A 26,167-nucleotide genomic window follows, 5' to 3' on the forward strand; every position below is an offset into this window, starting at 1 on the left:
GTCTCTGGGGATGCTGAGCAGTTGTTTCTACAGCAGGTTGAGTGTTTGTTTTCTTTCTTTGTTTGTTTGTTTTTGCTTCAAGGATGCTGGATTGCTAGGGAAGGGGAGGGTGCTAGCCTCAATGGTTCCCCCCTCCCCAGTTTCATTTGAGCTGAATGACTAAGGAGTTGGGAAGAGGAGGCAAAGGAAACAAGATTTCTTGCTGCTGATGAAACAGTAATGGAATTAATGGACCCTTTGAGCTCCCCATTAACAACAGAACTCATATGTTAGAGTTGTTTATGGTCCTTGCCTTCCTGATGAAGCCTGGGATAGTGTCTACCTCTGTGGGAAGACTTGTCTGTATGCTGGTAGAAGATTCCCTGCCCTTTGGAAACTATGTGCTATGGATTCCTAGACAAGGAGGGGATGCTAGGGTTTTGTTGTCATGTCTCAGTTTTAGGAACACAAACACTGGGTAATGATATCAAGTGACTGAAGAGCAGCGTGCTTCCAGGCCTACACTCCAGCCTGTGTGAGCCTGAACTCACTCAGCTGCTGCGATAGTTTGCTCATCTGAACATGGAGGGGCTCGAGGGACAGTCGTCTGTCTTCCTTCACGGGTGGGAGAAGGATCTGAGGGATGACAAGCAGGAGTTCATGCCCAAGAAGAAAATGGAACTGAGATGGGCATTTCATCAGATGTTCAATACCTGAGAAGCCCCCAAACACATACACTACCCGTGGGTGTCACATGACTTTCCTTGGGAAGTACAAAAAATGTCCAGTTACCACAGAAAGGAAAGATTCCATCCCACTCCAGTCTCCTGAATCAATTGGTTATTGGATTACCTATGAGAGCAGGGGCAACTGAAAGGCAGATACACCACTGGGAAAGCCCCTGGGCAACTTGTGGGGAGCTGTACCACTCAAGCGTGGATGACCCATGAAAAGCTGTGCCAGAGAAGAATCCCAGGCAACTGTTTACTCCTTATATAAGCTCAGGAATGGGGAGGGCCTGTGAGGCTCTTATGAAGGAGCTTGAGACCTTTGAGGCCCTTCTTCCTCCTAAGAGAAAAGGTTAGTGATCACCAGAAGTTCTCTTGCGGCTGATCATAGCTGCTCTGATTCAAGAGGGCAATGGCCACATCCAGTTTGGAGGAAACAGGAGAACACTGGCTTGGGGAGGCTTCTGAACTCTACAAAGTATACAGTGTGTGTGAGTGGGCATCTTCTGGAATATTTTAAGCAGTTCTCAGAAATCTTCCCCCCCCCAGGTGAGCACTCACTGGGGGGGGGGTAGCCTGGGTTTCACTCCGACTAGATTGAGAGAATGATCTCTCATTAGAGGCAACGGCATCATCAGAACCCTTTGCCTCCTGTCCAGGCACCGAAGGAACCTCACTGGTTCTGGGGGAAGACGCCAAGGAGCATGTCCGAGAGAGGTTGTCATATGTGGCAGGAGAGCCCGGTGAGAAAGGGCAGCCTCTAACCTAACTCTCCTCCCTCTTCTCAGGTGCAACTTCATTTCACATAGGTGCGATTTCTTCCCTGCAGAAAATAATTACTGGTCAAGTTTCGGGAACTTAACTGGAGAGACGGATGGTACGGGGGTCCTGTCATTTCGTCCAAACCAGAAACTGTGGGCAGAAGAGCTGGCAAAGAGCTCGCGATTGCAGATTAATTCTGCATGCTCTTTGTCTACAGCCAGCCCTGAGTCTCTTCAGCTTGTACAAATGTTTATTCTCCATAGCTAACTGATGAATTCATCAAAAGCTGAGGCTGTGTCTTTTATTTCTTGTAAATTCTCTGTAGGGTCTGGAAAGTTACTGAGGACATAAGCAATTAATAGGTACTCAGGTTAGTCACTGAAACTCAATTCAACTGTATAGGTAGCAGACCCCTGGCTTATCATCAAAGATCAGGCTTTGAATTCCATTTTTCCAGCAAGGTTAAAGTTAGCCAGCTGACTATACTGACAGTCCCCGAGTCAGCCACAACCTTGACCTTCCCTTTGAGTCTAGAGTTCGGGCCTCTGTCCCCTCATTCCTGCTGCGTCCTTCCTCTTGTCCCTTTCTGTGGTTTCTGGGCTTCTGGTCTTGTACTCAGATCCATGTGGTTTGTGACTTGGGTTCTCAGTAAGTGAGAGTAATGTGGTCTCTGATGATGTGGGACTATGCAGCTTGAATATTCCCAATAAGAGAGTCAGAAATGAAAAGCTGGGAGAAAGGGTGTGTGTGTGTGTGTGTGTGTGTGTGTGTGTGTGTGTGTGTGTGTGTGTGTGTGTGTGTTTCCATTCTTATACTTGGGAGGGAAGCCCTTCTTCCTGAGCTGAGCCTTCTCAGGTGGGTTAAGAGATCATGAGATTATGGTCCCTCTGTATACAGCAGCAGATCACACCCTCTTTCTACTAAGTCCATCTCATTGTCCATAGACCCTTGGAACCATTTTTGCCCCAGAGTAACCTCCTCATCTACAGGATCCCAAGTTACTGCAAACATCAGTACTTAAGAGACCAAAATCACATGCTCCCACTGCCCAGGAACCAGGAACAGGCATTTTGTGGGGACCTTTTCCTCTCCCCATTGAGAGCTTTGAAGGATAGGAGTAGAGTATAGCCATCATTTGGGTAATAGAGATGGAGTCCAAGGGCCATTGTGTCTTGGCCCTTGAGAGCAGGAAAAGACAGGACAAAAACCAATTCAGCTTCTCTGGGTGATGTGCTGTTTCATTCTGGGCTCTAGTGAGAGCCTGTTGAGTCAGCTCAAGGTCTCCAAGGGGGAATCATCCAGGAATGTCAGTTAGGCAGTGGAGCGGGGCCAGAAAAATCAATGCTGAATTTGAGATGCCAGCAGCAGAGGAGGTGGGGGGAGAGGGCTGGAATGAGAACATTTGTTTGCAATTCTAATATAACAAAGCAACAGATCACTGGGCAAAGAAGCTAATGAAAATGTGCATTATGGATGTGAGTGGGTGGGAAGGTGGGGAGAGAGGATGGAAGTCCAGGCTCCCACTTGCTGAGAAAGTCACAGGTGTTTGCTTGCATCCATGGCCTGTGGCAAAGGGCCCACAGGTCCCAAACCCAGCAGTCCGGGGCTGGAACTACAAATCTCCCTCACACAGGTCAAGTGGCCTTAGCCATTTCCTTCTCTATAAAAAGGAACCAATAAGAGTAAACAGGGAAATGTGGGGCTTTGTGGGGTGATAGTGAGACTGAGGCATGTGTCTGAATGTGTCTCGGGGAAGACACTTTAGAGAAGATTAACTGAGGAGAAAGACAAACCTTGAATATGTATGGTACCATCCAGTGGAATAAGAGGAGAAAGTGAGCTGAATGTAAGGTCAGCATTCCCCATGCTCTGCTTCCTGATCTGCAGGGATCTGACAGGCTCCAGCCTGCCCTACCCTAAGTGTAAGGGTGCCATGCCTTGCCCTTCGTAATGGACTAGACTCTAAAATAAGAAATCCTTTTCCCCTTGTTTCTATCAGATATTTTTGTTATAGTAAGAAAAATAACTAATACAGTGTGTTTGAACTACTCTGGCCATGAAATCAAGAAACTCTTGGTGAGTATATATTTGCCCCCCTTTTTCTTTTTAACACAATGTGGTAAAATTTCAGAGCGTTTTGTGTGTGACAAACACTGTCATCTACCCATAAGTGAGTGACACAGTGTGTAGGGCTGAGCACGATTTGCTCGAAGGTCCTTATTGCTGGCTCACATAATGGAAATGTCTCTTATCTATACCATCCCTGTGGCAGTGGGCAACCAAGTATGTTCTGTGGGACAGAACTGGGGCTGAATGAGTGGGTACCAAGGACACCCACTCAGCTGCTGCTTGGAGAAAGCTCTGGGGGCCCAAGAGAGATAATCAAGTTGGTGTGGGGTATGAATTCCTCCAGACAAAACTTCTCATTTGCTTTGGAAATCACATAGAAGAAGCAGGAGGCAGGTTTGGATACTAGACTGTGTGTGTAAGGGCACAGATATTGGTGAAATTATTAAGGCCACTCCATGTAGTTAAAAGGAAGATTTATTTAGTGGGTAACTTACAAATGAAGGGATAGGTAGGTCGCGGGGTCTGGGGAAGGTGTACCACAGTCCAGTGGTGTTCTCTGGAGCTCTGCTGGGTCAACTTCCACCGTCCAGGGTCCCAGAACAGCGAGCAAGCACTGGCCCATCCCAATCTTGGGTCTCTTGGCTCCTCCCTTGGCCCCGCCTTGTAGGTGTGACAGTTGCTGAAGCTTCAATGGGGGTTGGAACTTTCAGATCAAAGCTGGAATGGCTACCCACTACACACAGATGGTAAAGCGGTTTTAGAGGCTAGATATGCTGAGGTAATGATGCCCTGATGTAGTGATGTAATGAGCACTAAGTATTCTAGAAGGTGGCTTTTAGTGGACCTGGTGTGCTAGCTTTCTGTAGGTGAGGATGTTAAAGCTATTGCCCGGTTCTTCTGCTCTCTCAGAAAATTGATTTAGCATACAGGCTCCACTGAGGGTGGTCAGCGGAGTGCTCAAGTGTGGGAAATACAGAGGATGTAGGTGGTAGTAGCTACACACCCACTGAGAGATTCAGCCTCATCCAACCCCTTAGCCAGACCACCTCAGTCAACACAGACCTTTAGGCATGCATTTCTTTCTGAAGATTTTACATTTAATTGGTGTGTATATTGCTAAGGATCAAATCCATGATCTTGCCCTTTCTAGGCAAGTGCTCTATGACTAAGCTTATATACACAGACCTTAATGTAATGTGTACCAAGATGCCTGTGATATCAAGACCTATCCTTTTACCTGCTAGCTAAAATTACCCATGATCAGAATGCCCAAAATACAGAATGGGGGCCTCCTTGCCAAGCAGGGAGTCAATTTCTGATTAACAGCAACTGAGTAGAAGGTGTGATGGTTTGCTCAACTTTGAACTTTGAAGAAGAGGATTGAGTACAGGGTAGAGAGAGTTGTAAAACAAAGGACTTTCAGATCCCAGGAACAATATTAAGGAAGGCTGAAATCTAGTAAGATTGTGTGTTTTAGTTCACATGAATGACCTTGACCTGGCTCAGTTTGTTATCAGAGGTATTTGAGGAAAAGGGGAAAAATAAGGCTTGGAGGGAATGTACGAGGCAGAGCTTCATTGGTACTGGCAGGTCCATGGCCCCCCTCTGCTCATGATAGGATCCTTCTGTTATTGTGCATCTTGGAATGGAGGCACATATTTTTTAAAAAAAGAAGCTGTGCCAAAACCATTTTAATTTGAGAGAAGTATCAATTTCAGAAATGAAGGGGAACCCGGGAGACGCTGGCTGTGGGTCTTGCGAAATTTCCTCTGCTGTGTCCTTCAGCAGCACTGTTTTCCCTGCCCCATCATAAAGAAAGGATGCAGACAGAAGGTTAATTAAGAAAGACATACATAAAGGAAGGCTGAGTCCAGGGACATCGGCAACAGCATCATGACCAGAAGCAGCAGGAGTAAGGTGTTGGCGGAACATGCAGAGGAAAACAGATGGCTGGCTGCCTGAAGCTGGAAATCTAGAAACATCCAAGAGAAGAGGGCGTAGGGATCATGGTCCTGGAACTGTCAGTTGTCTTATGTTCTGAGGGAAGAGAGAATACACAGAGTGGTGATGGAGGTGGGCCCTGAGGAGATAGGTCCATTGATTTAGGCCTTCAGCAGTTTGATGACTCCTTAGACAGGCCTGGATTTTGCAGCCCAGTAAATAGTAAGGTTCCCCCCCACACACACACACACAAAGAATGAGACATAAGGAAAAAAATAGATCTACTGTTGTAGTTTGCATGTGATGTATCCTTTCAAAAACGTATGTGTTAAAGACCTGATCTCCAACTCCTGGCACCATGAACTGGTGACTGGACCAGCAGGGCTCTTTCACTCATGGTTTACTCCATGGGTAGGTTCTTATCTTAACTACATTATTTGCAAGTGATAGAGATGTAGGAAGTGGGGCCTGATTGGAGGGAGTAGGACACTGAGAACATGTTCTCGGGTGTTGTATTTTGTCCCTAACCTCTTCCTGTCATTCTGCTTTCTGGATGCCATGGGCAAAAAGGTCTGCTCCACCATGCCTTTCTACCATGGTGTTCTGCTGTACCACAGGCCCAGAAACAACGTGGCCACTGCCCTCTGACCTCTGAAAGCATCACCCAGAATCAACCTTCTCCCTCCAGTTGTTTTCTCAGCCATCTTGTCATAGTCATGAATGGTAAGACCTACACATTGCCGGCAGGGTTAGCCTTTGCTGTCAAAACACAGCCACAGTGAAAGCAAAGGATTGGAGTATTGAAAAGGAGCAGCTTCCTGCTGAGGGCAGCTTCTTGTTCCTCCACAGACTACAGGATCTGGACCTGGGAAGAAAGTATGGTGGACGAATCTGGCTGTGAGTACCACTGGCCTGGGACAGCAGGCCACAGCTGGTCAGGCCTCTTTGTGAAAAAGCCAGTGGGACCTTTAGAGGCAAAGGGCTGCAGTACAGGCCCAGCAAACAGACCTGGCACCTCGTCTGTCATAGTGGTTCTCAACCTGTGGGTCATGACCCCTCTGGGGGTCCAATGACCCTTTCACAGGGGTCACCTAAGAACACTGGAAACAGATATTTACATTATGATTCATAATAGTGCAATATTACAGTTATGAAGTAACAAAATAATGTTATGGTTGGGGTCACCACAACATGAGCTGTATTAGTTGGTCACAGCATTAGGAAGGTTGAGAACCACTGTTCTAGCACCAACAGGTCAGCTCATGATGCCCTACTTGTTCCAACAGCCCATACCTTTAAATCTATCATACCATGGCAAGTTATAGCAAAAGAAGTCATATAGAAAATTTAGGGGGCAGAATGTCACTCATAGGGAAATTGGGTTCCGTGGTTAGCCACAATTTTTATACCCATTTGTAAGCCTGACCTAAAAAGGTCTAGGGCTGTTCTTGGCCATTATTTGACAAGTTGTGTTCCAGCCAGGCCTGAGTCATAGGGCACATTTTGTAAGTACCTTCTGAATATGCTGGGGATAGACTAGCAACAAAGATCAGTGTCTAAGAGAAAAAACCACGAAGAACAGGAAAGATCCCATGGTGAAGCAGCAGGGTTGGAATCCAGAAAGAGAACGTAGGTGGCAGGGAAAGTTGCCCATTTGAGAAAGTCAGAATCTTGAGGCATTCCCAGGAAGATAGGGGGTGGGAAGGACATCTGTTAGAACTTGGGAGAACGGGCTGGGGGCGGGGGATGCTTCTCTTTCCAGGCTCCCTCTCCCTTCGTTCCTGGTTCTCTGCTTGCTGACATTCAATGTCATCTGCACCTGCAGCCTCAGCTGCTGCTGTCCTCTGGGACCTCTGTGGCCCTGGGCACTGAAGTCCAGGCCAGTGGCACAGGGCCCTCCAGCTGTTGGCTCCCGACAGAACTTTTTCTCTGTCCTTTCCGAGCTGGATTTGCTCTCTCTTTTGTCTCTGTGTCACCCAGGCAGCCCTGAAGGACACGTGTGATGATGATGGTGGAGGGGCTGGGACCCCTCAAAGGGGGAGTGGCCTGTGCTTCCCCCAGCCTCAGACTGTGGCATCACCTCTCACCTCTGACTCAGTGACTGAAGAAGCCAGGGATGGGGCATCACTCCAACACGCATTTTCACTGAAAGGGTTGATGGCGTATCACTTCATGATGCAAGTTGACACTTCTTGTCCTGGAAGGGCCTTCCTAAAATGGAGCTTGGACAGACCCCTGGCCCTGTTAAGTTGTCACCTTTGGAACCAACTTTCCCTGACACTCAGCGTTTGCTGGCCTTGGGTAGACCGTTCTTTTACATACTCTGACTAGAGTCAAAGCAATAGGATTGTTACTTGATGGAATACGTTTTTATACTGTGGTAGTCAGGATATTTTTATACAAATATGATACGAAATGTAAAAAGACATGAAATAAACTCTGAAAGCAGAGCTTAAAAAAGGATCTCATTCATTACTACCCCCAAAAAGCTAGGCTTCATGGAATGAGCACATAAAAATGCTGCAGTCTACAACAACCTTGAGCTCCGTGCGCAGCGGCCTGTGTTACTAAGCACAATGTGTTCCTAGCTAGGGAATGTAACTGTGAGCTGCGAGAATTTTCTTGTTATTTTCATTTCGATTTAGTGAGCATTTATGGAGGACATGTCATAGTCAGACCTTACAAATCCAAAAGAAGCAGCCATGACCTTGTCGGCTCCTAGCCCACTATGTAGATCAGTGTTCTGAAATACTGAAAATGGATGCAAACACCTTGGTCAAGTTCTTATCCAAGGTTCAGTGGCAAAGGCAGGTTTAGAAATCCTAAAAAATTTCATAATTGGAGTGATTTGCAGCCTCATGGGGCAGATGCTAGCTGGGGGTGACAGAGGAGCCTCAGAAGGGACAGAAGCTCTGTCTCTGGCCTAGATGAGAGCTTACTATGTGTGCACAGATTATTGCTGGAAGGGGCCCCGACTCCACCATTGCTATTCTAGGGTTGAGTAGATGGATCTTGAACACTCCCAGTCTTGGCACTTTTTCATGTATACACAATAGAAATAACAATGGGATACTTACCATTAATGAATTTTAATGAATTAAATGTGAGAATAGCTGTCAGCATATTTTGGAAAAATAAGCCCATAGTAGTCTTGAACTCTGCTTCTAGAAACAAGTATTGCCTCTTCTATCATCTCCCTTTTCTCATCATGCGTGTCTGTCCCAGGTGTCTGCCTGAAACCCTGTAAGTCCCAGGAGGGTTGCTGTGAAGAAGTCAGAAACAATTTTTAAAAACATTCTACTTGTAGACGGACATCCCACAGCAGCCACTATGCCCTGACCCCTGTGTAGTTAGCTCTTTCCACAAAGAAGTACCCAGTAATCACCCTTCATGCTGAAATATTTGATTTATTCTGTGGAGGTCCTTTGGAGGCCTTTTCAAAAGGAAACTGTGTAAAAAAACATGTGCCTGGTAGCTTTAGGAAAGGGATGGAAGAGCCCCAAGAATTACGAGCACACACCCTTGGAACTGTTGTCTTATTAAACCTGTGTTCCCTGAGCGTACAGATTTTCCAATGCAGTTGGGTCTCTTGCCTCTGGACAATGAAATTGCTATCCTTTGCTGCAGAATAAATGACCTGTCAGGCTCTTTTAAGCGGTTTCAGGATGGTGAGTTTAAAGACAGTAGCATACACTTCAGCCGGCAGCAGGTGTGGGGTGAGGGGACTGCCCAAAGTTGCTGGCGCGTGTTGCTTGCTGTGTTGTGTTGGCCTGGAGTGATTTGACAGCTGCACTGAGAGGCAACAGCCTTCAAGGACTGAGAGCCGCCCCTCAGGTGGCTTAAGGGTATAGCCTTAACAACAAATAGCCTCATGTAGCCCCAAGAAAGGTAAACTAAGGCTAAAATCTGAGGAGTCGGGTGTTTTTTTGCAGGCTGAAGCTCAGTAGGTTTTTTTTTTTTTTTTTGGCTGCCTTACTTGTGGGCAATTTGGAGTGTGTAAATGACCCCACTATGAAGATAAATATAGGTCTATGGCAGCATGGCACAAACCCACACAGACAGATTCATTTGCATGCACACACACAGAGTAAGGTTTTCCAATTAGCCAGCCAAATGCATTTATCCTACTCATAAAGCTTCAGAAGGAACTATACTGCTCACTCAATGTTAGGAGATTTTCTAGGGTTGGGAACCAGATGTTTCTCACCTGGGTAATCCCCCAGTCAACAGGGCATAGAAGACCATAAGGGGTGGTGTGTGTGTGTGTGTGTGTGTGTGTGTGTGTGTGTGTGTGTGTGTGTGTGTGTGTGTGTAAGTGTAAGAGCAGTTGCTTAGGGACTTAAAGAAAAAGGAGAAAGAGAGCAGAAAGAGTTACAGATTCAAACTTTGGTTGGTTGCCTATCACGTGACCCTCTGACGTCAGAAATTGCGCCATCACCAGCAGTTTGCAAAGGTTTGAGTCTCCAAACTGAGCAGCAGAAAATGCCTCTCATTCTCTCACCAACATCCTTAGGAAACATGTTACCTAAGGTGAATGGGATGGGTTTCCATGTGAATCCATATGTGTAAGAATGTGTGTGTGACCTTGATTTGGGGGATGTGGGGATGTGGGGTGGCTTGGGAGAGAGGGCTGGTGGGTGGGAGGAGGTGGGATCTGTGGGTGGTATGTGGAGTGAGTAGAAAATTTCTTAATAAAGAAAAATGAAAAAAATGTGTGTGTATAATACAAATGTGTATGAATATAGGTGTATATGAATATATGTATACTACATACCTATCTTCACATATATCTGTGTTCTATAATATGAACAGCCAAATTACATGTTCATATGTTCTAAAGTGTGATGGTTACACATTAGAGAGAGCAGTTTCTAGAGGATGAGGGTCATCATCGGAGCTCCTGGGGAGTAACTCTGGCAAGCACGAACTGCTGTGGTTTCTAGGTAAGTCTGCTGCATCTGGGGGCCATATGCCTACAGTGCTAGCACCTGCCTGATGCAAGTGTCAGGGCAGCTGGATCTGGCTAAGACTATTTTCTACATCTCAATTGCCTCCAGGTCAGAGGAAAAAAAATGAGAATTTCAGTCCATGAATGATAGCAGAACGTGAATGAACCAGAGAGCACTAGCATTCTTACCAATATTAAAGCATGTTAGATGTGGTAATAATCCCAGGTTCATACTTGCTGCTTTGGATAGAGTTTAAAGGGACATGTTAGTTCATCTTGATGTTGACTGAAGAATTAATATGGCCACATATTTCATATAAACCTGTAAAAGTCAAGTGGTCATATGACTCTAAATTCTGTCTTTCGGGAAACAAAGGAGGATTGTGAATTCAAGACTGAGGCTAGCCTGTCTCAAAACTGTCTGAAAGACTGCATCAAAACAACAACAATTACAAACGAAATACCAAATGAGCATACAAAGAAACCAAGACAAGTCCATCAGTGGCTTACTGTGCAGGAGTGACTGGTTATTTGGGGCAGAGCTTTTTATTTTGATATCTGACAGAGGGAAGGACTCATAAGCCCTACTTTGATTGACAAACACTAATTGTATTGACTTACAGGACACAAAGTAATGTTTTGATACATGTATAGACACTGTGGATTAAATCATTAAAGTGGAATATCCATCACTCCAAATATATATCATTGCTTTGAGGTTATAACATTTGAATGCTTTCTTTCAGCTATTTAAAAATTATAGCAAACCAGGCACAGTGGCTTACATCTATAATTTCAGCACTTGGGAGGCTGAGACAGGGGGATTGCTATGAGGCCGTCTGGGCTACAGAGTGAGACCTTGTCTTTCTCCCCATAAAAAAGGGAAGAAATGTACAGCATATGCCCTGTTGCTACTAAACCATATTAACTGCCTACATAGCTCCTGCTAATGCAGATCCTGTGATTTTATGACTGTTGACAGACATTAGCGTCTTCCCCCATCGTACGCTCCACCCTGCTTCTGGAAACTACCATATGAAGATCTCTTGAAAGAACCATTAGACAAAGAACAGGACTGGGAAGATTAAAGCCCATCTAAATCTCCATAGAGCTTTTTGAGTTTTTGCCAGACATTGGACTAAAACCAGCCCAATTACTAGCAAGTGGCCAAAAATAATTTCACAATCTACTACCAGAGTCCCTGCCTTATCACCATACTAGAAGATGCTTTTAAATATCCACTGGACTAATGCTGAGATGATCCAGGTAGAGCGATCATCCTACACGAAGATTTCAATGGGAGGTTGAGGAGCTAGCAGTTCCTGGAAACTGGGCCATGTAACAATAGCTGTATGGCAAGTCATGAATTACGCTGTATACGTATAACCTTATCCCTTTTTGGCTGAGTCATTTTAAATCATGGTGGTGGGAGGAGACGGGGAAATTATAATAAAGCAGATGAATATTCATCAGCTTTTACTATGCCAGGCACTGTTTTATGGATTGCCATAAAGACCACCCTGTGAGCATTGATTAATATTATTTCCAACACATAGATAAAGATAAAGCTCCAGGTGGTCACATACTCTTAGGCTGGTATTATGCCCAGGATCTGTGGTTGTAATCATCATTTAAGCCAAATTTACAAAAACACTTTTGTCCTGGGATGCGCAAACCTACCCCCAAGGTGTTTTGCTGAGATGTACATCAGGTGCTCAAAGACACCCCCCTGAAGGTTCACAGCTCAGGACGGACTGATTCTTCCCAGGGCACAAACTTGACCCTGTGGAAGCACAGTCACAGTGAATGTAGCTTAACCCACCTGCAGGCCTCCCTCCGTCCCTTGTTTGTGGGACCCCTTGTCTCTTATCAATTCTGTTGTGCCTTCCTCCCACCTCTTCTGTAGCCAGCTCCCTTTCTCCATGGGGCTGGTACTGCAGATGGGCCTTTCTGTCTAGTGTGAAGAGCCCCAGCTTCAGTTCATCAGGCTGCCTTTGTGACTCATGTGCCCTTGCCTGCTGCAGGGGGCGGTGGCGGTGGCTGAAGGCCTTCATGTGCCTCGGTCACTGTTGTCATCTCTGGGCTTCTCTGCGTCTCAGTTGTGTTAGCAGCATGGGGTTAATTAGAGAAAAGGGAGAATTCTGTGACAGTTAGATGTTGAAGAGAACAACCAGGACTCAGTGGGCTGAGGGTTTCTGGGGCTAGAGATACAGACCCAGATTTCTCTGCCTCAGATGCAGCTCTTCTTCCGCTCGTGATCTCGAGTTTTGCATAATCGCATGCACAGCCTCCCCAACTCTCGCAATACACCCACACATCACCAGTTACTGCTGTTTCATTTGTGAGAATGTGCATTTATGTATACACACGTATGCATACACTCTCGCACGCACACACATGCATGTGTGCAGGGTTGTGGAGAGAGAGAGGTCATATAGTCTCCTGCTAGATTTCTGTACCACAGGAGTTAATTTCATTAGTACCCTTAAACGATTCATCTCAAGACCATGAGAAGGAAAGGAGCCTGCAAATATGTGGACTCTTTAGGATCTTTCTGTGTTTCATGTCATGGCCATTGCACTTCCAGGGTGTCTCTCCAAATTGTCGAGTAGATGCCTTATGTTAGTTGGTGGCTCGCTGGAACTAGACTCCCTTCATTACAGGGCCAGCATAGTCATCCTCATCAGAGCACACAAAAAAGGAGAGCCTGCAAGGATGTCTTGAGCATGCTGTTTCTCACCTATGTACTGGGTCCAAGGTTGAGATGGGCAATGCCCTTAGAATTATTCATGCTGGTGTCTGGATAGAGCACTCATGGGACCTTATAGCTAGACAGCCCAGTAAAATCCAAGTCAGAGATGCTACACATCTCTTGCAGGTCTGAGTTGGTCAACAGTCTAAATCAACTACAAGGTCCCACATATCTGATGTAAGGTAGAGTATGGGGCCCACGTAGTCACCAAAAGAACTGTGTCACAGCTTGAGGAGATCGGTAAGATTCATAATAGATTCTTCCTAGCTGATGGCAAATGTCTTTCAGCCTCTTTGATCCTGCATTCATTTGCTGACCTTTTCACCTTGTCTGTCACATGCTGATTTTAGGTCCTAATCTCTTGACTCATCATCAGTCAGCAAGGGAAAGTGAACAAACATCCCAGTTCTCCATGGAACAATTTGGAAGAGAAGCATGGGGATTTACATGGGGATTCTTCTCTGGAACTCTTCAAGGGTTAGAAATGGAATCTCCTGCCCATTTGGCTCCTGCTGTGATTCCTGTAGCACACATGCGAGTTCTGGAGGGGATGGGCTTCCTAAGTGGGCTGGTTCTATCCCCATTGCTTATAATCCATGGGCAAACCTTCCTCTGCACCCCACCCCCTGGCTCCAGGATGGCTGGGTGAAGTAATTATCCCAGACAGCTGCGCAATGTTCATGCCATTGCCTTACCTCATCAGCCCCCCATTTTTCACCGAGCTGCTTAAAATATAAACCAGACCCCTTGTCCCCAGTAGACAGACTCCCTTCAGAGCAGGCCAGAGTGCAATGTGTCATATGTCATCTGATTTGCAGTGTGTTGGGGGTGATTGCCAGATGGGCATGAGACAAAGGAGGGGCAGCTATGAGCATTCCCAGAGAAGTGAGCTTATGTTCCTGGGGACAAAATCCCTAGACTAACACCTGACCCAGCAGGTGACTGAAAAGTTTCTTGCCTCTGGAATCCATCTACAGAGTGGAGAAACTTGTAAGTTGCCAATCATTTCCTGGTAGCTTCAGGCATCTGGAGGAGCCCCTATGTCATAAAGCCTTTAGGTCAGCAGTGATTATAGAGGATGCAACCGTTCTTGCCAACCCCAAAACTGGCTCAGAAATGGTGGGAAGCTGCTCCCGCCTCCTTCCTGCCGGCCATTGACCCTGGCCTTCACCTTACAGAAGCTAACCTTTGGCTTCAGCTTAGAGTTTTGTAAGAGAATGGAGGAAGGCTTAGTAGATGTGTCCAACATGGCCACACCTACAGGGTGGCTGACATCATATGGATGCTCAGGGCTCACCATCACAAAGACATGCATCCCTATGACATAGGAGGCCCCAGTGCTCACAGTGACATCCAAACTAATGTCAGGCTTGATCTTTGATTTCTACTGTCCACCATTGAATATTTCTCTACCTTTCCCATGCTCTACACACTTCCTCTTGTAAACCTTCCCTGTCTTGGTGTGTTCTTCTCTATGAAGGGGTTGGGCTGGGGTACTGGGAGGGTGACGGTGGTCTTGCAGGTGCCTCTGGAGCTCCATTTCTCTCTCCTGGGGTAGAGTAAGGCCAGGTAGGGGCCATCACCCAGGCTGGCTGAAGGCTGTATCCACAGCTGATTGGAACAGGCTGCAGTTTGAGCAACTGTAATAAGGAGCAGTTGCCATGGAAACAGGCTCTTGATGTTGTCCAGATTTCAGAATTTCTCCCCTCACCCCTCCTTGGTTATTTTCCTTCCTTCCGTGTTTTTCCCCCTGGGGCTATGGGTACATGTGGAGCAGGAGTTGTTGGCCAGCATCAAGAGAGCCAGGCCTGCAAGCCTTGGGGAGACTGCAGTGAGAAGGTTGACCTTCCAGATGAGGAAGTGACCCTGCGTGACCTAGAACCTTAAGGCAAGGCATGCGTACTTCCTGATCACATTCCAAAGATATAAGATGATGTGTCCAGATTGCAAACAGGGTGTGCTCCCAAAAGTGCCTTTTATGAGATGCATAGGAGAATATGGAGCAGACTGGGAACCTAGACCTCAGGTCTCTCTCCTCTCAAGAGGAGCCCAAGAACTGAACCACTGGGAGGAGGATTTTAAATTACTATGTTTGAATTTCTCATTATAGATGAAACATCTTCATGGGGACTTTATCACCACCCTCATCCCAGTATTCCATCCGTACTAGCGGCTGGTTCTCAACTCTTTTATCCCTACATTTAGTCAAGGTCATATCAGTTCATATAGCTGAAGGTGATCGGAGCAAGGCAGAGATTGACATTCGGGATAGCATCCTCACAGACCACATGCCTCAGTGTCTCTGAATACAGAAAAATGGGGCTCGTGTGTCTTGATCTGATTGCGTCTGTCCCAAGGATGCTGTGAGGCTAAAAAGAGACAGCAGATGGTGAGCTCTTAGGAGTGGAGCAGGTATTACATAAGGAAAGGGGAATTGTTGAGAATCCATTGTGAGATAGTTAGAACAGCAGGACTTAAAAAGAGCTCCATACCGATTTGTGTCTTCAAGTTCAAGAATTGATTAGTGATATGAGGGATAGACTGTATGATGCCTCATCCTTTCTTACATTTCACCATGAGCAGATGGAATATCCTGGTTAATATGGACTGGACCCCCATGGACAACAGTGTTAATACCCCAATTAAACAGAAAGCCGTGGAACTGAGGGTGGAGTACAATCTGGTCCAAAAGAGACCAGTGATGTTGGAAATACAACATCCCAGTGGATGTTGAGAGTGCAAAATTTGATAGCAAATCTGCTGCTGGCTAGGATTAGAGAAGAAGAGACAGAACTAACCCGTCAGAAGTTGAGGAAACATAGGAACAGAAGGAGAGGAAAAACAGGTTGGAACGTGGCCTTGGAACGAGGCAAGGCTGTATGGTAGTGAGTGAGCTGCCTGGTATGAGGGCCCAAATTGGAGCTCTTCTATGGTAATCACCTCTGGTAGGTTCTAAGCAGGCTTTCATCGATTGCTTGGCACTCATCATCGATCTACGCGGACCTCAGCCGTCAGCTTTTCTCTCTATGTACCCTCAGCTTACATTTCAACATGTTGGCCATTTTTGTTCCTAATTTTTCTCCTCTGCTTTCTCCACTGAGTGGAGTAGTTTATGGATGGAATTTTTCCACTGAATAGTTCTTTCTAGAATTCTAGGAGGTGTTACATGATATATGCAAAAACCAAAGGCTGACCCTAGTCCTTGTACCTTGTTGCTTGGTAGATCTGGGGTGTCACAGGTCAGATCTGCTGTGTGGGGACCCCTCCTTCTAAGTGACGGATACACATTGCTGTAAGTTAGGAAAGTAGTAAGACAGTGGTGTGCAGCTTAGTCCTTAGCTTAGAGCCCAGCCAGCCCCCCCCCCCCCCCCCCGTCCCTTTGGTGGTCCTTGTGCTGGCCCCAGAGGGAAATACATGCAGTGCATAGTGCTGACAGTATTCTATTTTAGAGCAGTTCCCTCTGTGGCTGCATGCGTTCTCTTTTGCTTCTGTTTTATTTCCTGTCCTTTTACCTCCAGCTGCCTGTGTGTGCAGCACTGAGTAGCAACGAACGCCCCAAAGCCTTTGCTGGGTGTTTAGGATGGAAGGCTGTGTGTGCCTTGTCCACTTCAGGGACCCCAAAGGCATGCGTTAGTATGACTTCTGTTGTTGGGACAAAAGAATGGCATCAAACCAGTTGCTGGGGTAACAGGTAATATCACACAGCTGCCAGAAGGGTACGTGTTTCACAGACACAAACCTTGCTATGCTTTTTAGTCTAGTAAGAGAATGTTTACAGAATTTTGGAGAGTAAATGCAGCTCTTGGGGCTGAGGATGTAGCTCAGTTGGTGGAACAGTAGCCTCATGTGTGAGGCTATGAGTTCAGTTCCAAGGACAGCAGGGGAAAAAGCTGGGGTTTTTTTTGTTGTTTGTTTGTTTGTTTTGTTTTTGTTTGCCCTTGTTGTATAGATATTAACTAGAACTAGAAAGAAGAGTTACATGTATAAGAGAAACTGTGCTGCTGAAGGTAAGATAGTGTAAGTATTTTCAGCTGTGTGTGGATAACTTGTAAGAGACACAAACTAATGAATAGTTTCTTATAATTCTTTGAAGAAATGCTATAGAGATTTTTTTAAAGCAGCTACTCAAAGAGACTCAAAAGACCCAAGTTCAAATCCAGGCAATGACATTTTCAAGCTGTGTGACTCTTCTAGGCTTTATCTGTAAGAAGAATCAAATTTTGGAGCGCTTGCTTCAGAGAAAGGGCTGTCATAAAATGAAATGGGAGAATGGTAGAAACACGGTCCAAATGCTGCTCACTGTTAGAAACAACCTTCTTCTGGGTGGTTCCTGAATCTCCTTTCTTACTCATTGCCTCAGTTTGCCAACCTGTTAAATGGTGCTCCTCCACTCCTTATAAATAGACAGGCCTCCTTGCATCCTCTCCCATGGTAGTGAAGAAAGAATAGTAAATGGGAAAAGCTTCAAGCTCTTTGAAACCAAGGAGTAGGATAAATACCCTATATTGATTATGATGATTATATCTGGGACTAGAAAAATGTGATTGCCTGGTTGCCAATAGCAACCAGATGGAGATACAGGAGTAGGAAGCTGTGCAGAGAGGTTCCCTGGGAACAGCAACGGGTTCTTTTCTTCTTCTCTTTCAAAACCACCGTCCCTGCTGCCTGGGCCTGCCGTTCTTACTCTTGGAGACATGGCCATTTGTGAATGGATTTGAAGGGAGTCGCACAAAGGACTGACTAGGCAAGGCTATGCACAGTGGGTGGGTCTTCCATCACCAGTCACGTGCCATCAGAAGCAGGAATGATACTGCAGTCAGATGCTAACTTCAGCTGGAGTCAGAGGTGTTGTGCTTGGAGACTACCATTGTGAACCACACAGAAACTTCAAAGGACAGGGGTCACGTAATAGTGGCAGGGGACAGCCCTCCAGGAACGGTGGGGAGAGTGGAGAAGCTATGGGTTCGGCTACAGCCCCTGCCTCCCAAGCAGAAATGAAGGTCTAAGGCCATGTTGATTGGGAAAGAAGGAGGCACCCTGATAGAATTGGAATCTGAAATGTCTCCTGTGGTTTGTGTTTTAGGCTCTTGTTCGCCAGCTGGTTAGCGCTGTTTTAGGAGGCTGTGGAACTTCCAGCAGGTGGGGCCTGACTGATGGAAACAGGCCATGAGGGTTGGACCTTTAGAAATTATTCTAAGATTATTCTCAGAGTCTATTCTCTGTTCCCTGGCCCTCTGGGAAGTGAGTGGCCACCACCACATGCTCCCACCACTGCAGTGAGCCACTCTGCCGTGGCTTCTCCATCACGTTGTATTACCGCTCTCTGTAACTTGTAAGCCAAAATGAATCTTACCGACCTCCAGTTGTTTCCATCAAGTATTTTGGCCGACATACCCACCCTCCCCTCATGTAGTGAACGGAACTTCAGCTGTGACTCTGAGCCCCGGAATCCTCCACCTGTATGTGAGAGAGTTCCGGTAACTGGACTATAGTTTGTGTTGAACACACATTATTTCATATGCCCTCATTGGCTGGTGATTATATTGTCACATGGTTCCCAGTGAGTGGCAAGGCCAAGCACCGAATTCGGCTGGCTGCATTCAAGGCTTGTGATCTTTGTGCCATAGTGAACTCTTTACCCTGCAGGTCAAGGCCTAACAAGTAGTTGATCATGACATCTTGAGAGTGAGGCTTGCTGAAACAAAGCCTAAGTATTACTGTCTGGACTCTCCTGTGGTCAGAGCCTTCAAGTTTCTGTGCAACATTCCTGTGTTGTAAGAGGCATTTGGCTTCTGGTTCAAGCCTTTGCTCTTGCTTTTGCACAGTGAGGGCTGTGAGTGCTTTTCTGACCATTGGTTACTACTAGCTATTGAGGAGGAACGAACTCTCTCTCTGTCTCTGTCTCTCTGTCTCTGTCTCTGTGTGTGTGTGTGTGTGTGTGTGTGTGTGTGTGTGTGTGTGTGTTGGCTCCTCCATCCAGAACTGGGAAGTGTGAAAAGAAGTGAGAGGGATTACAAATTACCCTTCCATTGCCTGCTGCCAAAAAGCTCTTCTGGCCCCAATGGTCCCCTGACTGAATGGATAGAAACGGATCCTCGGTCATATACTCATATGTAGTATGTTTCACATTCACTCAGACAGCCTCTTCCCTAGGTGTGGAAAGCCATTCTGATGTAGAGCAGTGACAGCCTGTGTGCCCCGAGCCTCTGCTCTGTGCCTGGTGCTGCAGCCAACACTTCCCATGTATAACCTCATCTACATGCTGTGATGACCCCATGTAGTTAGGACTCCATTTTTTACCTTCATTTCACAGACAGGAACACTGTATGGGAGACAATCGACCATTGAGAGCTGTTGCTGGTGTTGGACTTGAGCCCAGCTTAGCTAATCCCAGGCTCCGCTCATAAATACTAATCACTTTGCAAGTTCCACTGTATTCCAGGTGTCCAAGACCACTTTTTTGTCCCTCCTCATTGTAGCCTAACCTGCCTGTTTCTGTCCTCATCTAGTCCTTTAGATGGACTCCTTGCTTTCTACAGACCATAGGTTCCCAGTCATCGTGTTAATTTTCCTTATCTCATTGCCACCCAAGCACTCTGGTGAGGTGCCAGCCCCCTACCTCCAATAGGTTCAAAGTTCTTTGACATTCTTGGCCCCCTTGTGAACTGCAGGCAGCCTGACTCGGGACTCTCAGTAGTTGGCTTCTTAGTGGCCAAGCTGGACTGTGACTCGGCAAGCAGAGTTCTGGGTGTAGAGATTCCGTCATGCCTAGGACTCTGCTTACTTCCTTTCTTCTCCCCTCTCACCCTGCAATCCACCTGTACATGCCTGAATCTCATTAGGTTTAGCTCAATTGCTTCTACTGTTGAGGTGTGTTTCCTCAGCTAAGTACCAATTCTCTATCCTTTCAGCCTGCGTCAGATTTGTCTTCCTTAGACTAACCATTTCCATCTTACATATACATTCATTTGCTCACTCATTCATCTGACCTTGACTAAATTTCTACCACGTACCCTCAAGGTACTCATGCCACAGACACTTGGTTGGTTTCAGCAGGTGTCTAATATCCTGAGTTGACTTTTTATCTGGAACAATGCCATCTGTAGTGGGTCTTCCACTCATTCTTTGTTTTCAAGAATGAAGATGCTTGAATACTGCCCATCTGTAAGAGGAGAGGCAGGAGGAGCAAGAGAAAGCTAGATTGTGCTGCCTAGCAAGCCAGACCTACCTAGAGAAAGCTGTGCTAGGCAGAATCCTTCTTCCATTTTATTCTGGAGAACAGTTTCCCAGTTGCCCACTGGGAAACCCTTCCTCCGTTTTCCCAGACTTCTCGTGGGGACTGAGTGCTTATTGATGAAAGGGACATATCTAAAAAATGTTGTAGAATGATTATTAACAGCCTGACGGAACGTGCCAGTGGGACTCAGCAAAGCCTGGCCATCAGGACTCTTTCCAAAGGCCACTCTGGGTCGGCAAGGCCTGTGTCTACAACTTATTTGTACACAGCCCATGATAAAAGAGTGAGTTGCTTTTACATTTCTGAAGGACAAAAGAAAGAAAGAAAAAAGATGGAAGGAAGGAAGGGATGGAGGAAGGAAGGAAGGAGGGAGGGAGGGAGAGAGGGAGGGAGGGAGGGAGGGAGGGAGGGAGGGAAGGAAGGAAGGAAGGAAGGAAGGAAGGAAGGAAGGAAGGAAGGAAGGAAGGAATCAGTCGTTCCATGGCACATGAAGTATCTTAGTGTCCACAAATAAGTTTCCTTGGAACACAGATGGCTGCATGCTTGCTTATAGACTAAGGCTGCTGTGCTACTATGCAGCAATGTGCAGTGTTTGCAACAGAGCTTCTGCAGCCCACAGTGCTCCAGCTATCTATCTGGACCTTTACTCGAAAGGACTGCCAACCTGCTTGTCTATTTATGTTTGAGACAGGGTCTCGTGGATCCTAGTCTGGCCTCAAACTCCTTATGTACCCAAGGGTGACCTTGAATTTCATATCCTGCTGCCTCTGCCTCTCCAGTGCTATGATTACAGGTGTGTACCACCATGCCAAGTTTATGTGGTACTAGGCCTCAGACTTAGCCTTTGTGCATGCTAGGAAAACATTCTGCCACCCAAGCTACGTCATAGCATCAAGACAGCCCGCTCTCATGGTATATCCATCTGTTCCACTAAGAGTCAAGGACTTCCCTGCTCTCACAGTGGGTATCTGCCAATGGGGGCATGTGTTAAGAGCTTGTGAATGGACAAGGCATTGCCTAGACTTTGGATCCTTGGGCTCTCTGTGATCTGGGCAAGACTTTTTTCCTTATCTTTGCTCCCCATCTTGGGGAAGTGAGAAATTTGGGCTGTATGATCTCTGGACCTGTCTTAAAGGAATATGCGGTTGTCTGCTCTAGGAGGCCTGCTCTACAGAATGTATGGTATGATGGCCTGAGTCATTCTTTGAGCCTGGACAGCACTGACCGACTGTCTGACCAACAGATGGACCCAGGAGTGTCTGGCCCCTTTCTTCCCTCTAGCCTCCCAGTCCTCCCAGCCCTAAAGCTGTGAGTACCAACCTTTTCCCCACACCCACACACCCATCCCTGTTTGGACTCAATACAGCTTTTTTTCTTTCTTTTTTTAATTTTGAAGTGCCTGAGATCTAGGCGGACTGTAATTATGTAATTCTTCCTTGTTATCTTTTCTAATTGTTCTCAGAGCTGTTTCCTAAACTGATTGGAAACAATTGCAGACAGGGAATGGAGTGGGAGGTGGGCAAGGGCCTGGCTGCTGGCCAGAGGCAGGCTGTCTGCGGGAAGAGGCAGGGTCTTGTAGCGAAGATGCTGGGGTGAGCATGAGGGGACCTTTGGTACCCAGGCCACCTGAGCAGCTGAGTGGTGGGGGAGGATGCATTCATGGAGGTGCTGGCTTAATCATTGAGAGCATGGCTCCCTCCCGTTCCCAGGCTCCAGAGGCCTGGCTGTTTTCCCTTTCCCTGCTGCCTCAGTGACGTGGATAAAGCTCCCCAAGGGCTACTGCCAGGGGCCGCGAGGGAACAAGGCCTCTCCCTCCTGGCATCGAATTGTTTATGCTTTCTTGATAGAATAAAAATATGCAACTCTTGAGCCATCTATCACCCCCAGAAAGCCAGGGAGAGTGAACTTGTGGAAAAAGCTTTGGAACTTGTTGATCGGGGCCCAAGTGGGGTGACACAGGGTCCCTAGAAGGGCAGCCATGGTAGAACGGGAAAGGTAGTGTTTGCTTTGGTTCTGATCCCTAGAAAAGTGATCTAAAATAGTGTTCCCTGGCACCCCCTTACTGTAAGGACAGCGTCCTGTCGCTGCCTAGAGTATTGGGACTTCCTAAGAACTACAAGTCTGGCCTGCTATGCACCTCGTCTGTCCATCTGTGACAAGCTGCCTCCTCCCTCTTTCTTCTCACCCACACTGCAAGCACATGAGGTTCCTAGACAGGAAAGGTAAGATGGGATGAGGCAGGCACCCCACCCCCCAGCAACACCATCTCTTTAAACCACCCTCAGAGGTAGGGGTTATTACCCTTATTTTTCTTTTGTCAAGACCTTTGACCAAGAACATACACACATTCTGTCTCTGTAGGAAAATAATTTGAGATGAGGCAGAGCCTGCCTCTGGACCAACAGCCTCCAGGCTCCTCTAGGATTCTCTGGCTGTGCTGCAGCTAGCTTCCAAAACCAAGTGTATCTGACTTCAAAGTTCTTTCCTCTAGCCTTAAATTTTCCCAAAGGGGAGCCTTGTCAGGCAAGACGTCCATTCACCATTTAGAAGAAGGTGGCTCAGACTTGTTGGGGTTTTTTTTTGGGGGGGGGGTTGGGTTGGGCAGTAAGGATTTGTCATTTGTATATGTAACAGGGCAGAGGACAGCTGTCCATCCTATGTAGCTAGTTCTTCTGGAAGGCCTCCAGCCTCTGGAACTAGAAGGGGGACCAAAAAAGGGGAACTTAGGGATACCAGCGCTGAGCACCCAAAGATCATCACCTCCGCTCTCTATCCAGGACATGCACTCTGCTCTGGCCTCTTTGAAAGCCTGGAATCCTCTCAACCTCTTGCTCCATTCAACTGCTTGGAGAATTTGCTAGTCTGTTTCTCTTAGCACATTAAGGTTTGGATGTGGGTGGGCAGATACCCCTGCACTCCTGTTTTGCAAACACTCTCCTCTGACCTGAGAGAATGCACCCCATTTCAGTATCTCCCACAATTGCTCTAGGAGGGCCTTTAACCACCTACCAGCTAGTAGGCCTTCCAATGCTGAGAGGACATCACTCACTGGCTGGGTTGGGAGCAGAGCCTCTCCTATGCACCATTTCTTACTTCATCTGCTGGGGTTGGTCTCAAGCAAATCTAAAGAAGTCAATCCATTCCTGGTCATGTGGCCTACATTGTGACCTGAGGGACCTTGTCTTTGGGCCAGCATTTCTGAATTTATTTTTCATTATTACCCTCTCCCCTTAGAGGAAAATTAAATTCAAATTCTTCCTAATGAGAAGATATGCACATTTGCCGGAGAGGGTGAGCTTTGGAAGGCTTCATAAACCATTATAAAGGTTAAAACACTGTTGTGCTTTCCAACTTTTGGCCTTTGGGAGGGGGGCGGTGTTCTACTGTCCCCATTGGGAACACATGCTCTGGGCTTTCCCAAAATTGTTGTAATTTCCTCATAGTCTCCTTTAACATGTGGAAACAAGGGTCTTAGTGAATGAAGAAGATGATTCCAGCAATCTAGCCTGAGGAATGTTTGGCAGAGACCACCACTCCCTGCGCCCTGACAACCCTTCTGGGCCATCCCTGCAGGCTGTGGAAGGGCTGGTAAACCATGGTGGTGAGATCTTCTGGGTGACAGGGACATCACTCTGACATGCCTCCAGATGTGCTATGACCTCCATGTGGGGGAGCCCTCTTGGCTCTTTTTCCAGGGGCAAGGCGGGGGCAGGGAGAATCTGGGAATGAATCCCAGCAGTGGGAAGGTCAAGACCAAGAGGAAGCAGAAACTGTGAGATGCCGCTTTCCTTCCAAGTGAGACAGCCTGGAGCTTCATGCCTGCACTTGATAAAGCCTTTCTTCAGTGTTGGGCCAGGGAGCTTGGGCAGGAAGCCTGAGGGCTGCAGGAGCCCTGTCTACCTTTGGTTTGGAATGGGTTGAGTGTGTCCCCAAGTTCAAACTCAGACCCCTATCACATTGAGGTAAAGTTTAATGGAGCCAGCAAATGAGAAACAGGCTTCTGGAAGTTAGCTGGGGCTCTGCTCTCTTTCCTCAACTGCCTCTTTCTTCTTCCGCGCCAGCCTGGTGCTCTCTGCCCTGTTCCTGATGTCCTTGTCTGGCCATGTGTCTGCCCATCTGCCTTGTTCTTATTCACGTGGTCAGTTTAAAGTAAAGATCAGGGCAGAATCAGGTGGGGGTGAAGTGGGTGGGCAGACAGGGTGAGGAGGAGGAGCCAGGAGGGGCCCAGATCCAGCAGCTAGTCATTAACCCTTCCCTAGCCTGTAGAGGTCACCAAGTCACCCCATTCCCTTTCCGCCCAGGTCATAAAAATCTGTTTCTAACTTTTACCAATTCCCATGTTAGTACCAGAAACACAGTTAGCTTTAAAAGTGTCTCCAAGCTGTGGCCAGTTAGGAATTTATGACTCCTTTTTTTATTATTTTTAAAGCTTTCCTTTAAAGTGGCTAATTAGGTGTATTTCTCCAATGGTAATTTAAAAAATGCTAATTGGTCTGCACTTTGGAAGGAGGAGAGAAAACTTTCTCCCTTATTATCTCAGCACCAGAGAGAAGCAGAAAGGGATTGATGTCGCCTGAATAGTTAGTGCAGCCTCTGAAGAGAGAGACAGGGTGCCTGCCTGGCTTTAGACTTTGTGGGCCTGAGAGGTCAAGGAGGGGAGAGGGTCTCAGTGGTCTTGGGAATGGGATGCTGCAGTGTCTGGACGGGAGTGAGGGGCACTAAGTGGTTCACTCTTCAGGGAGCCTTGGTACCCATGCATCCAGCCCTAGAGTGGTCTTGCCAGGAGAATGGCTGAACCATCGGGGTTTATGGAGAGTATGCTACACCTTAACACGGAGCTCAACAGTAACCAAACCACACGCCAGCAGAATATGCCAGGTTGAAGCTCATCTTCCAAGGAGCATTAGACATGGTATGAAAAGGCAGCAGAATCTGAGGTTTATAATGTCCTCTATTCAGAGATGTTCAAGTCAAAAAAAACATTGGAACTGAACCACTGAAGCCAGTGAGATCATCTGCTTTGTGACCTTGAAGACAGGGTGGGGCTTACGTCAAGACTTTAATCCCAATGGAAGGATGGAGAAGACCCAATCTCATTGGACATTATGAGGGGTTCAGAACCCTCTACTTGACTAATGTCCCGGGACCAGTCCATTAGTCCCTCAAAACTGACCTAGTTGGATATTGGAAGGTGTCAGTGGCTTTCTTTGATTTACATCTTTTCCAAAAGTTACCCCAAGATGGGGCACATTACAAGCCCAGAATCTGGCTCAGCTCAGCAGCACCAGTGTAGGAATCCACACCCTTCCTTTTCCAGGCTTAGAGTGAGACTCACTGTTTTCCACTTGGGGCTATAGAGCCCACTTGGGCCCAGCTCTGGAGGTGGCCAGGGGCCATTCTCTTTGACATCTTCATGGTGGTTCTCCATGGGAAAGCTGAGGGGTCTCAGGTGACTCTTGGCCTGTGCTTAGAAGAAAAGGGCATGCTCTGAGAGATGGTCCAGAGGGGAGCACAGTCCCAAGGGCATTGGCTTGGTGCTCTGCCTGGTGTGCAGACATGGTGGCGATTCATTGTTACAGAACTGCCATGTGGTCCCTTTGGTCCCCATGCTGGTAGCTCGCATCCTGCCATCCCTGTGTGTGTTGCTATGTGATTAACACAGTTAGGAAGACACAGACAAGGAGCAGGGAAGATTAGCAGACATCTCTGCAGCAGAAGGGGTGGAAGCCAGTCCCAGAAGCTGTGCACTA

The 26,167-nt window shown here is 46.9% G+C and overlaps 1 protein-coding gene across 3 annotated transcripts in view; it reads left to right on the forward strand.

Annotated features, from left to right (window-relative positions):
- The window catches only part of Plxna4 (plexin A4), a 464,905-nt gene that overhangs the window by 128,132 nt on the left and 310,606 nt on the right, over nucleotides 1–26,167 (forward strand). Inside the window, exon 4 of one of the 3 annotated variants that reach the window (XM_076566561.1) lies at nucleotides 6,330–10,164. The exons of the other annotated variants lie outside the window; for them this stretch is intronic. Coding sequence (XP_076422676.1) covers nucleotides 6,330–6,431 — 102 coding nt within the window. The 3' untranslated portion in view covers nucleotides 6,432–10,164. Of the gene's footprint in view, nucleotides 1–6,329; nucleotides 10,165–26,167 lie in introns of those variants that run through there. 3 annotated transcript variants of the gene reach the window in all.

This window comes from Peromyscus maniculatus, chromosome 3 (assembly GCF_049852395.1).
Source record: "Peromyscus maniculatus bairdii isolate BWxNUB_F1_BW_parent chromosome 3, HU_Pman_BW_mat_3.1, whole genome shotgun sequence".
In the NCBI taxonomy this organism is placed as follows: Eukaryota; Metazoa; Chordata; class Mammalia; order Rodentia; family Cricetidae; genus Peromyscus; species Peromyscus maniculatus.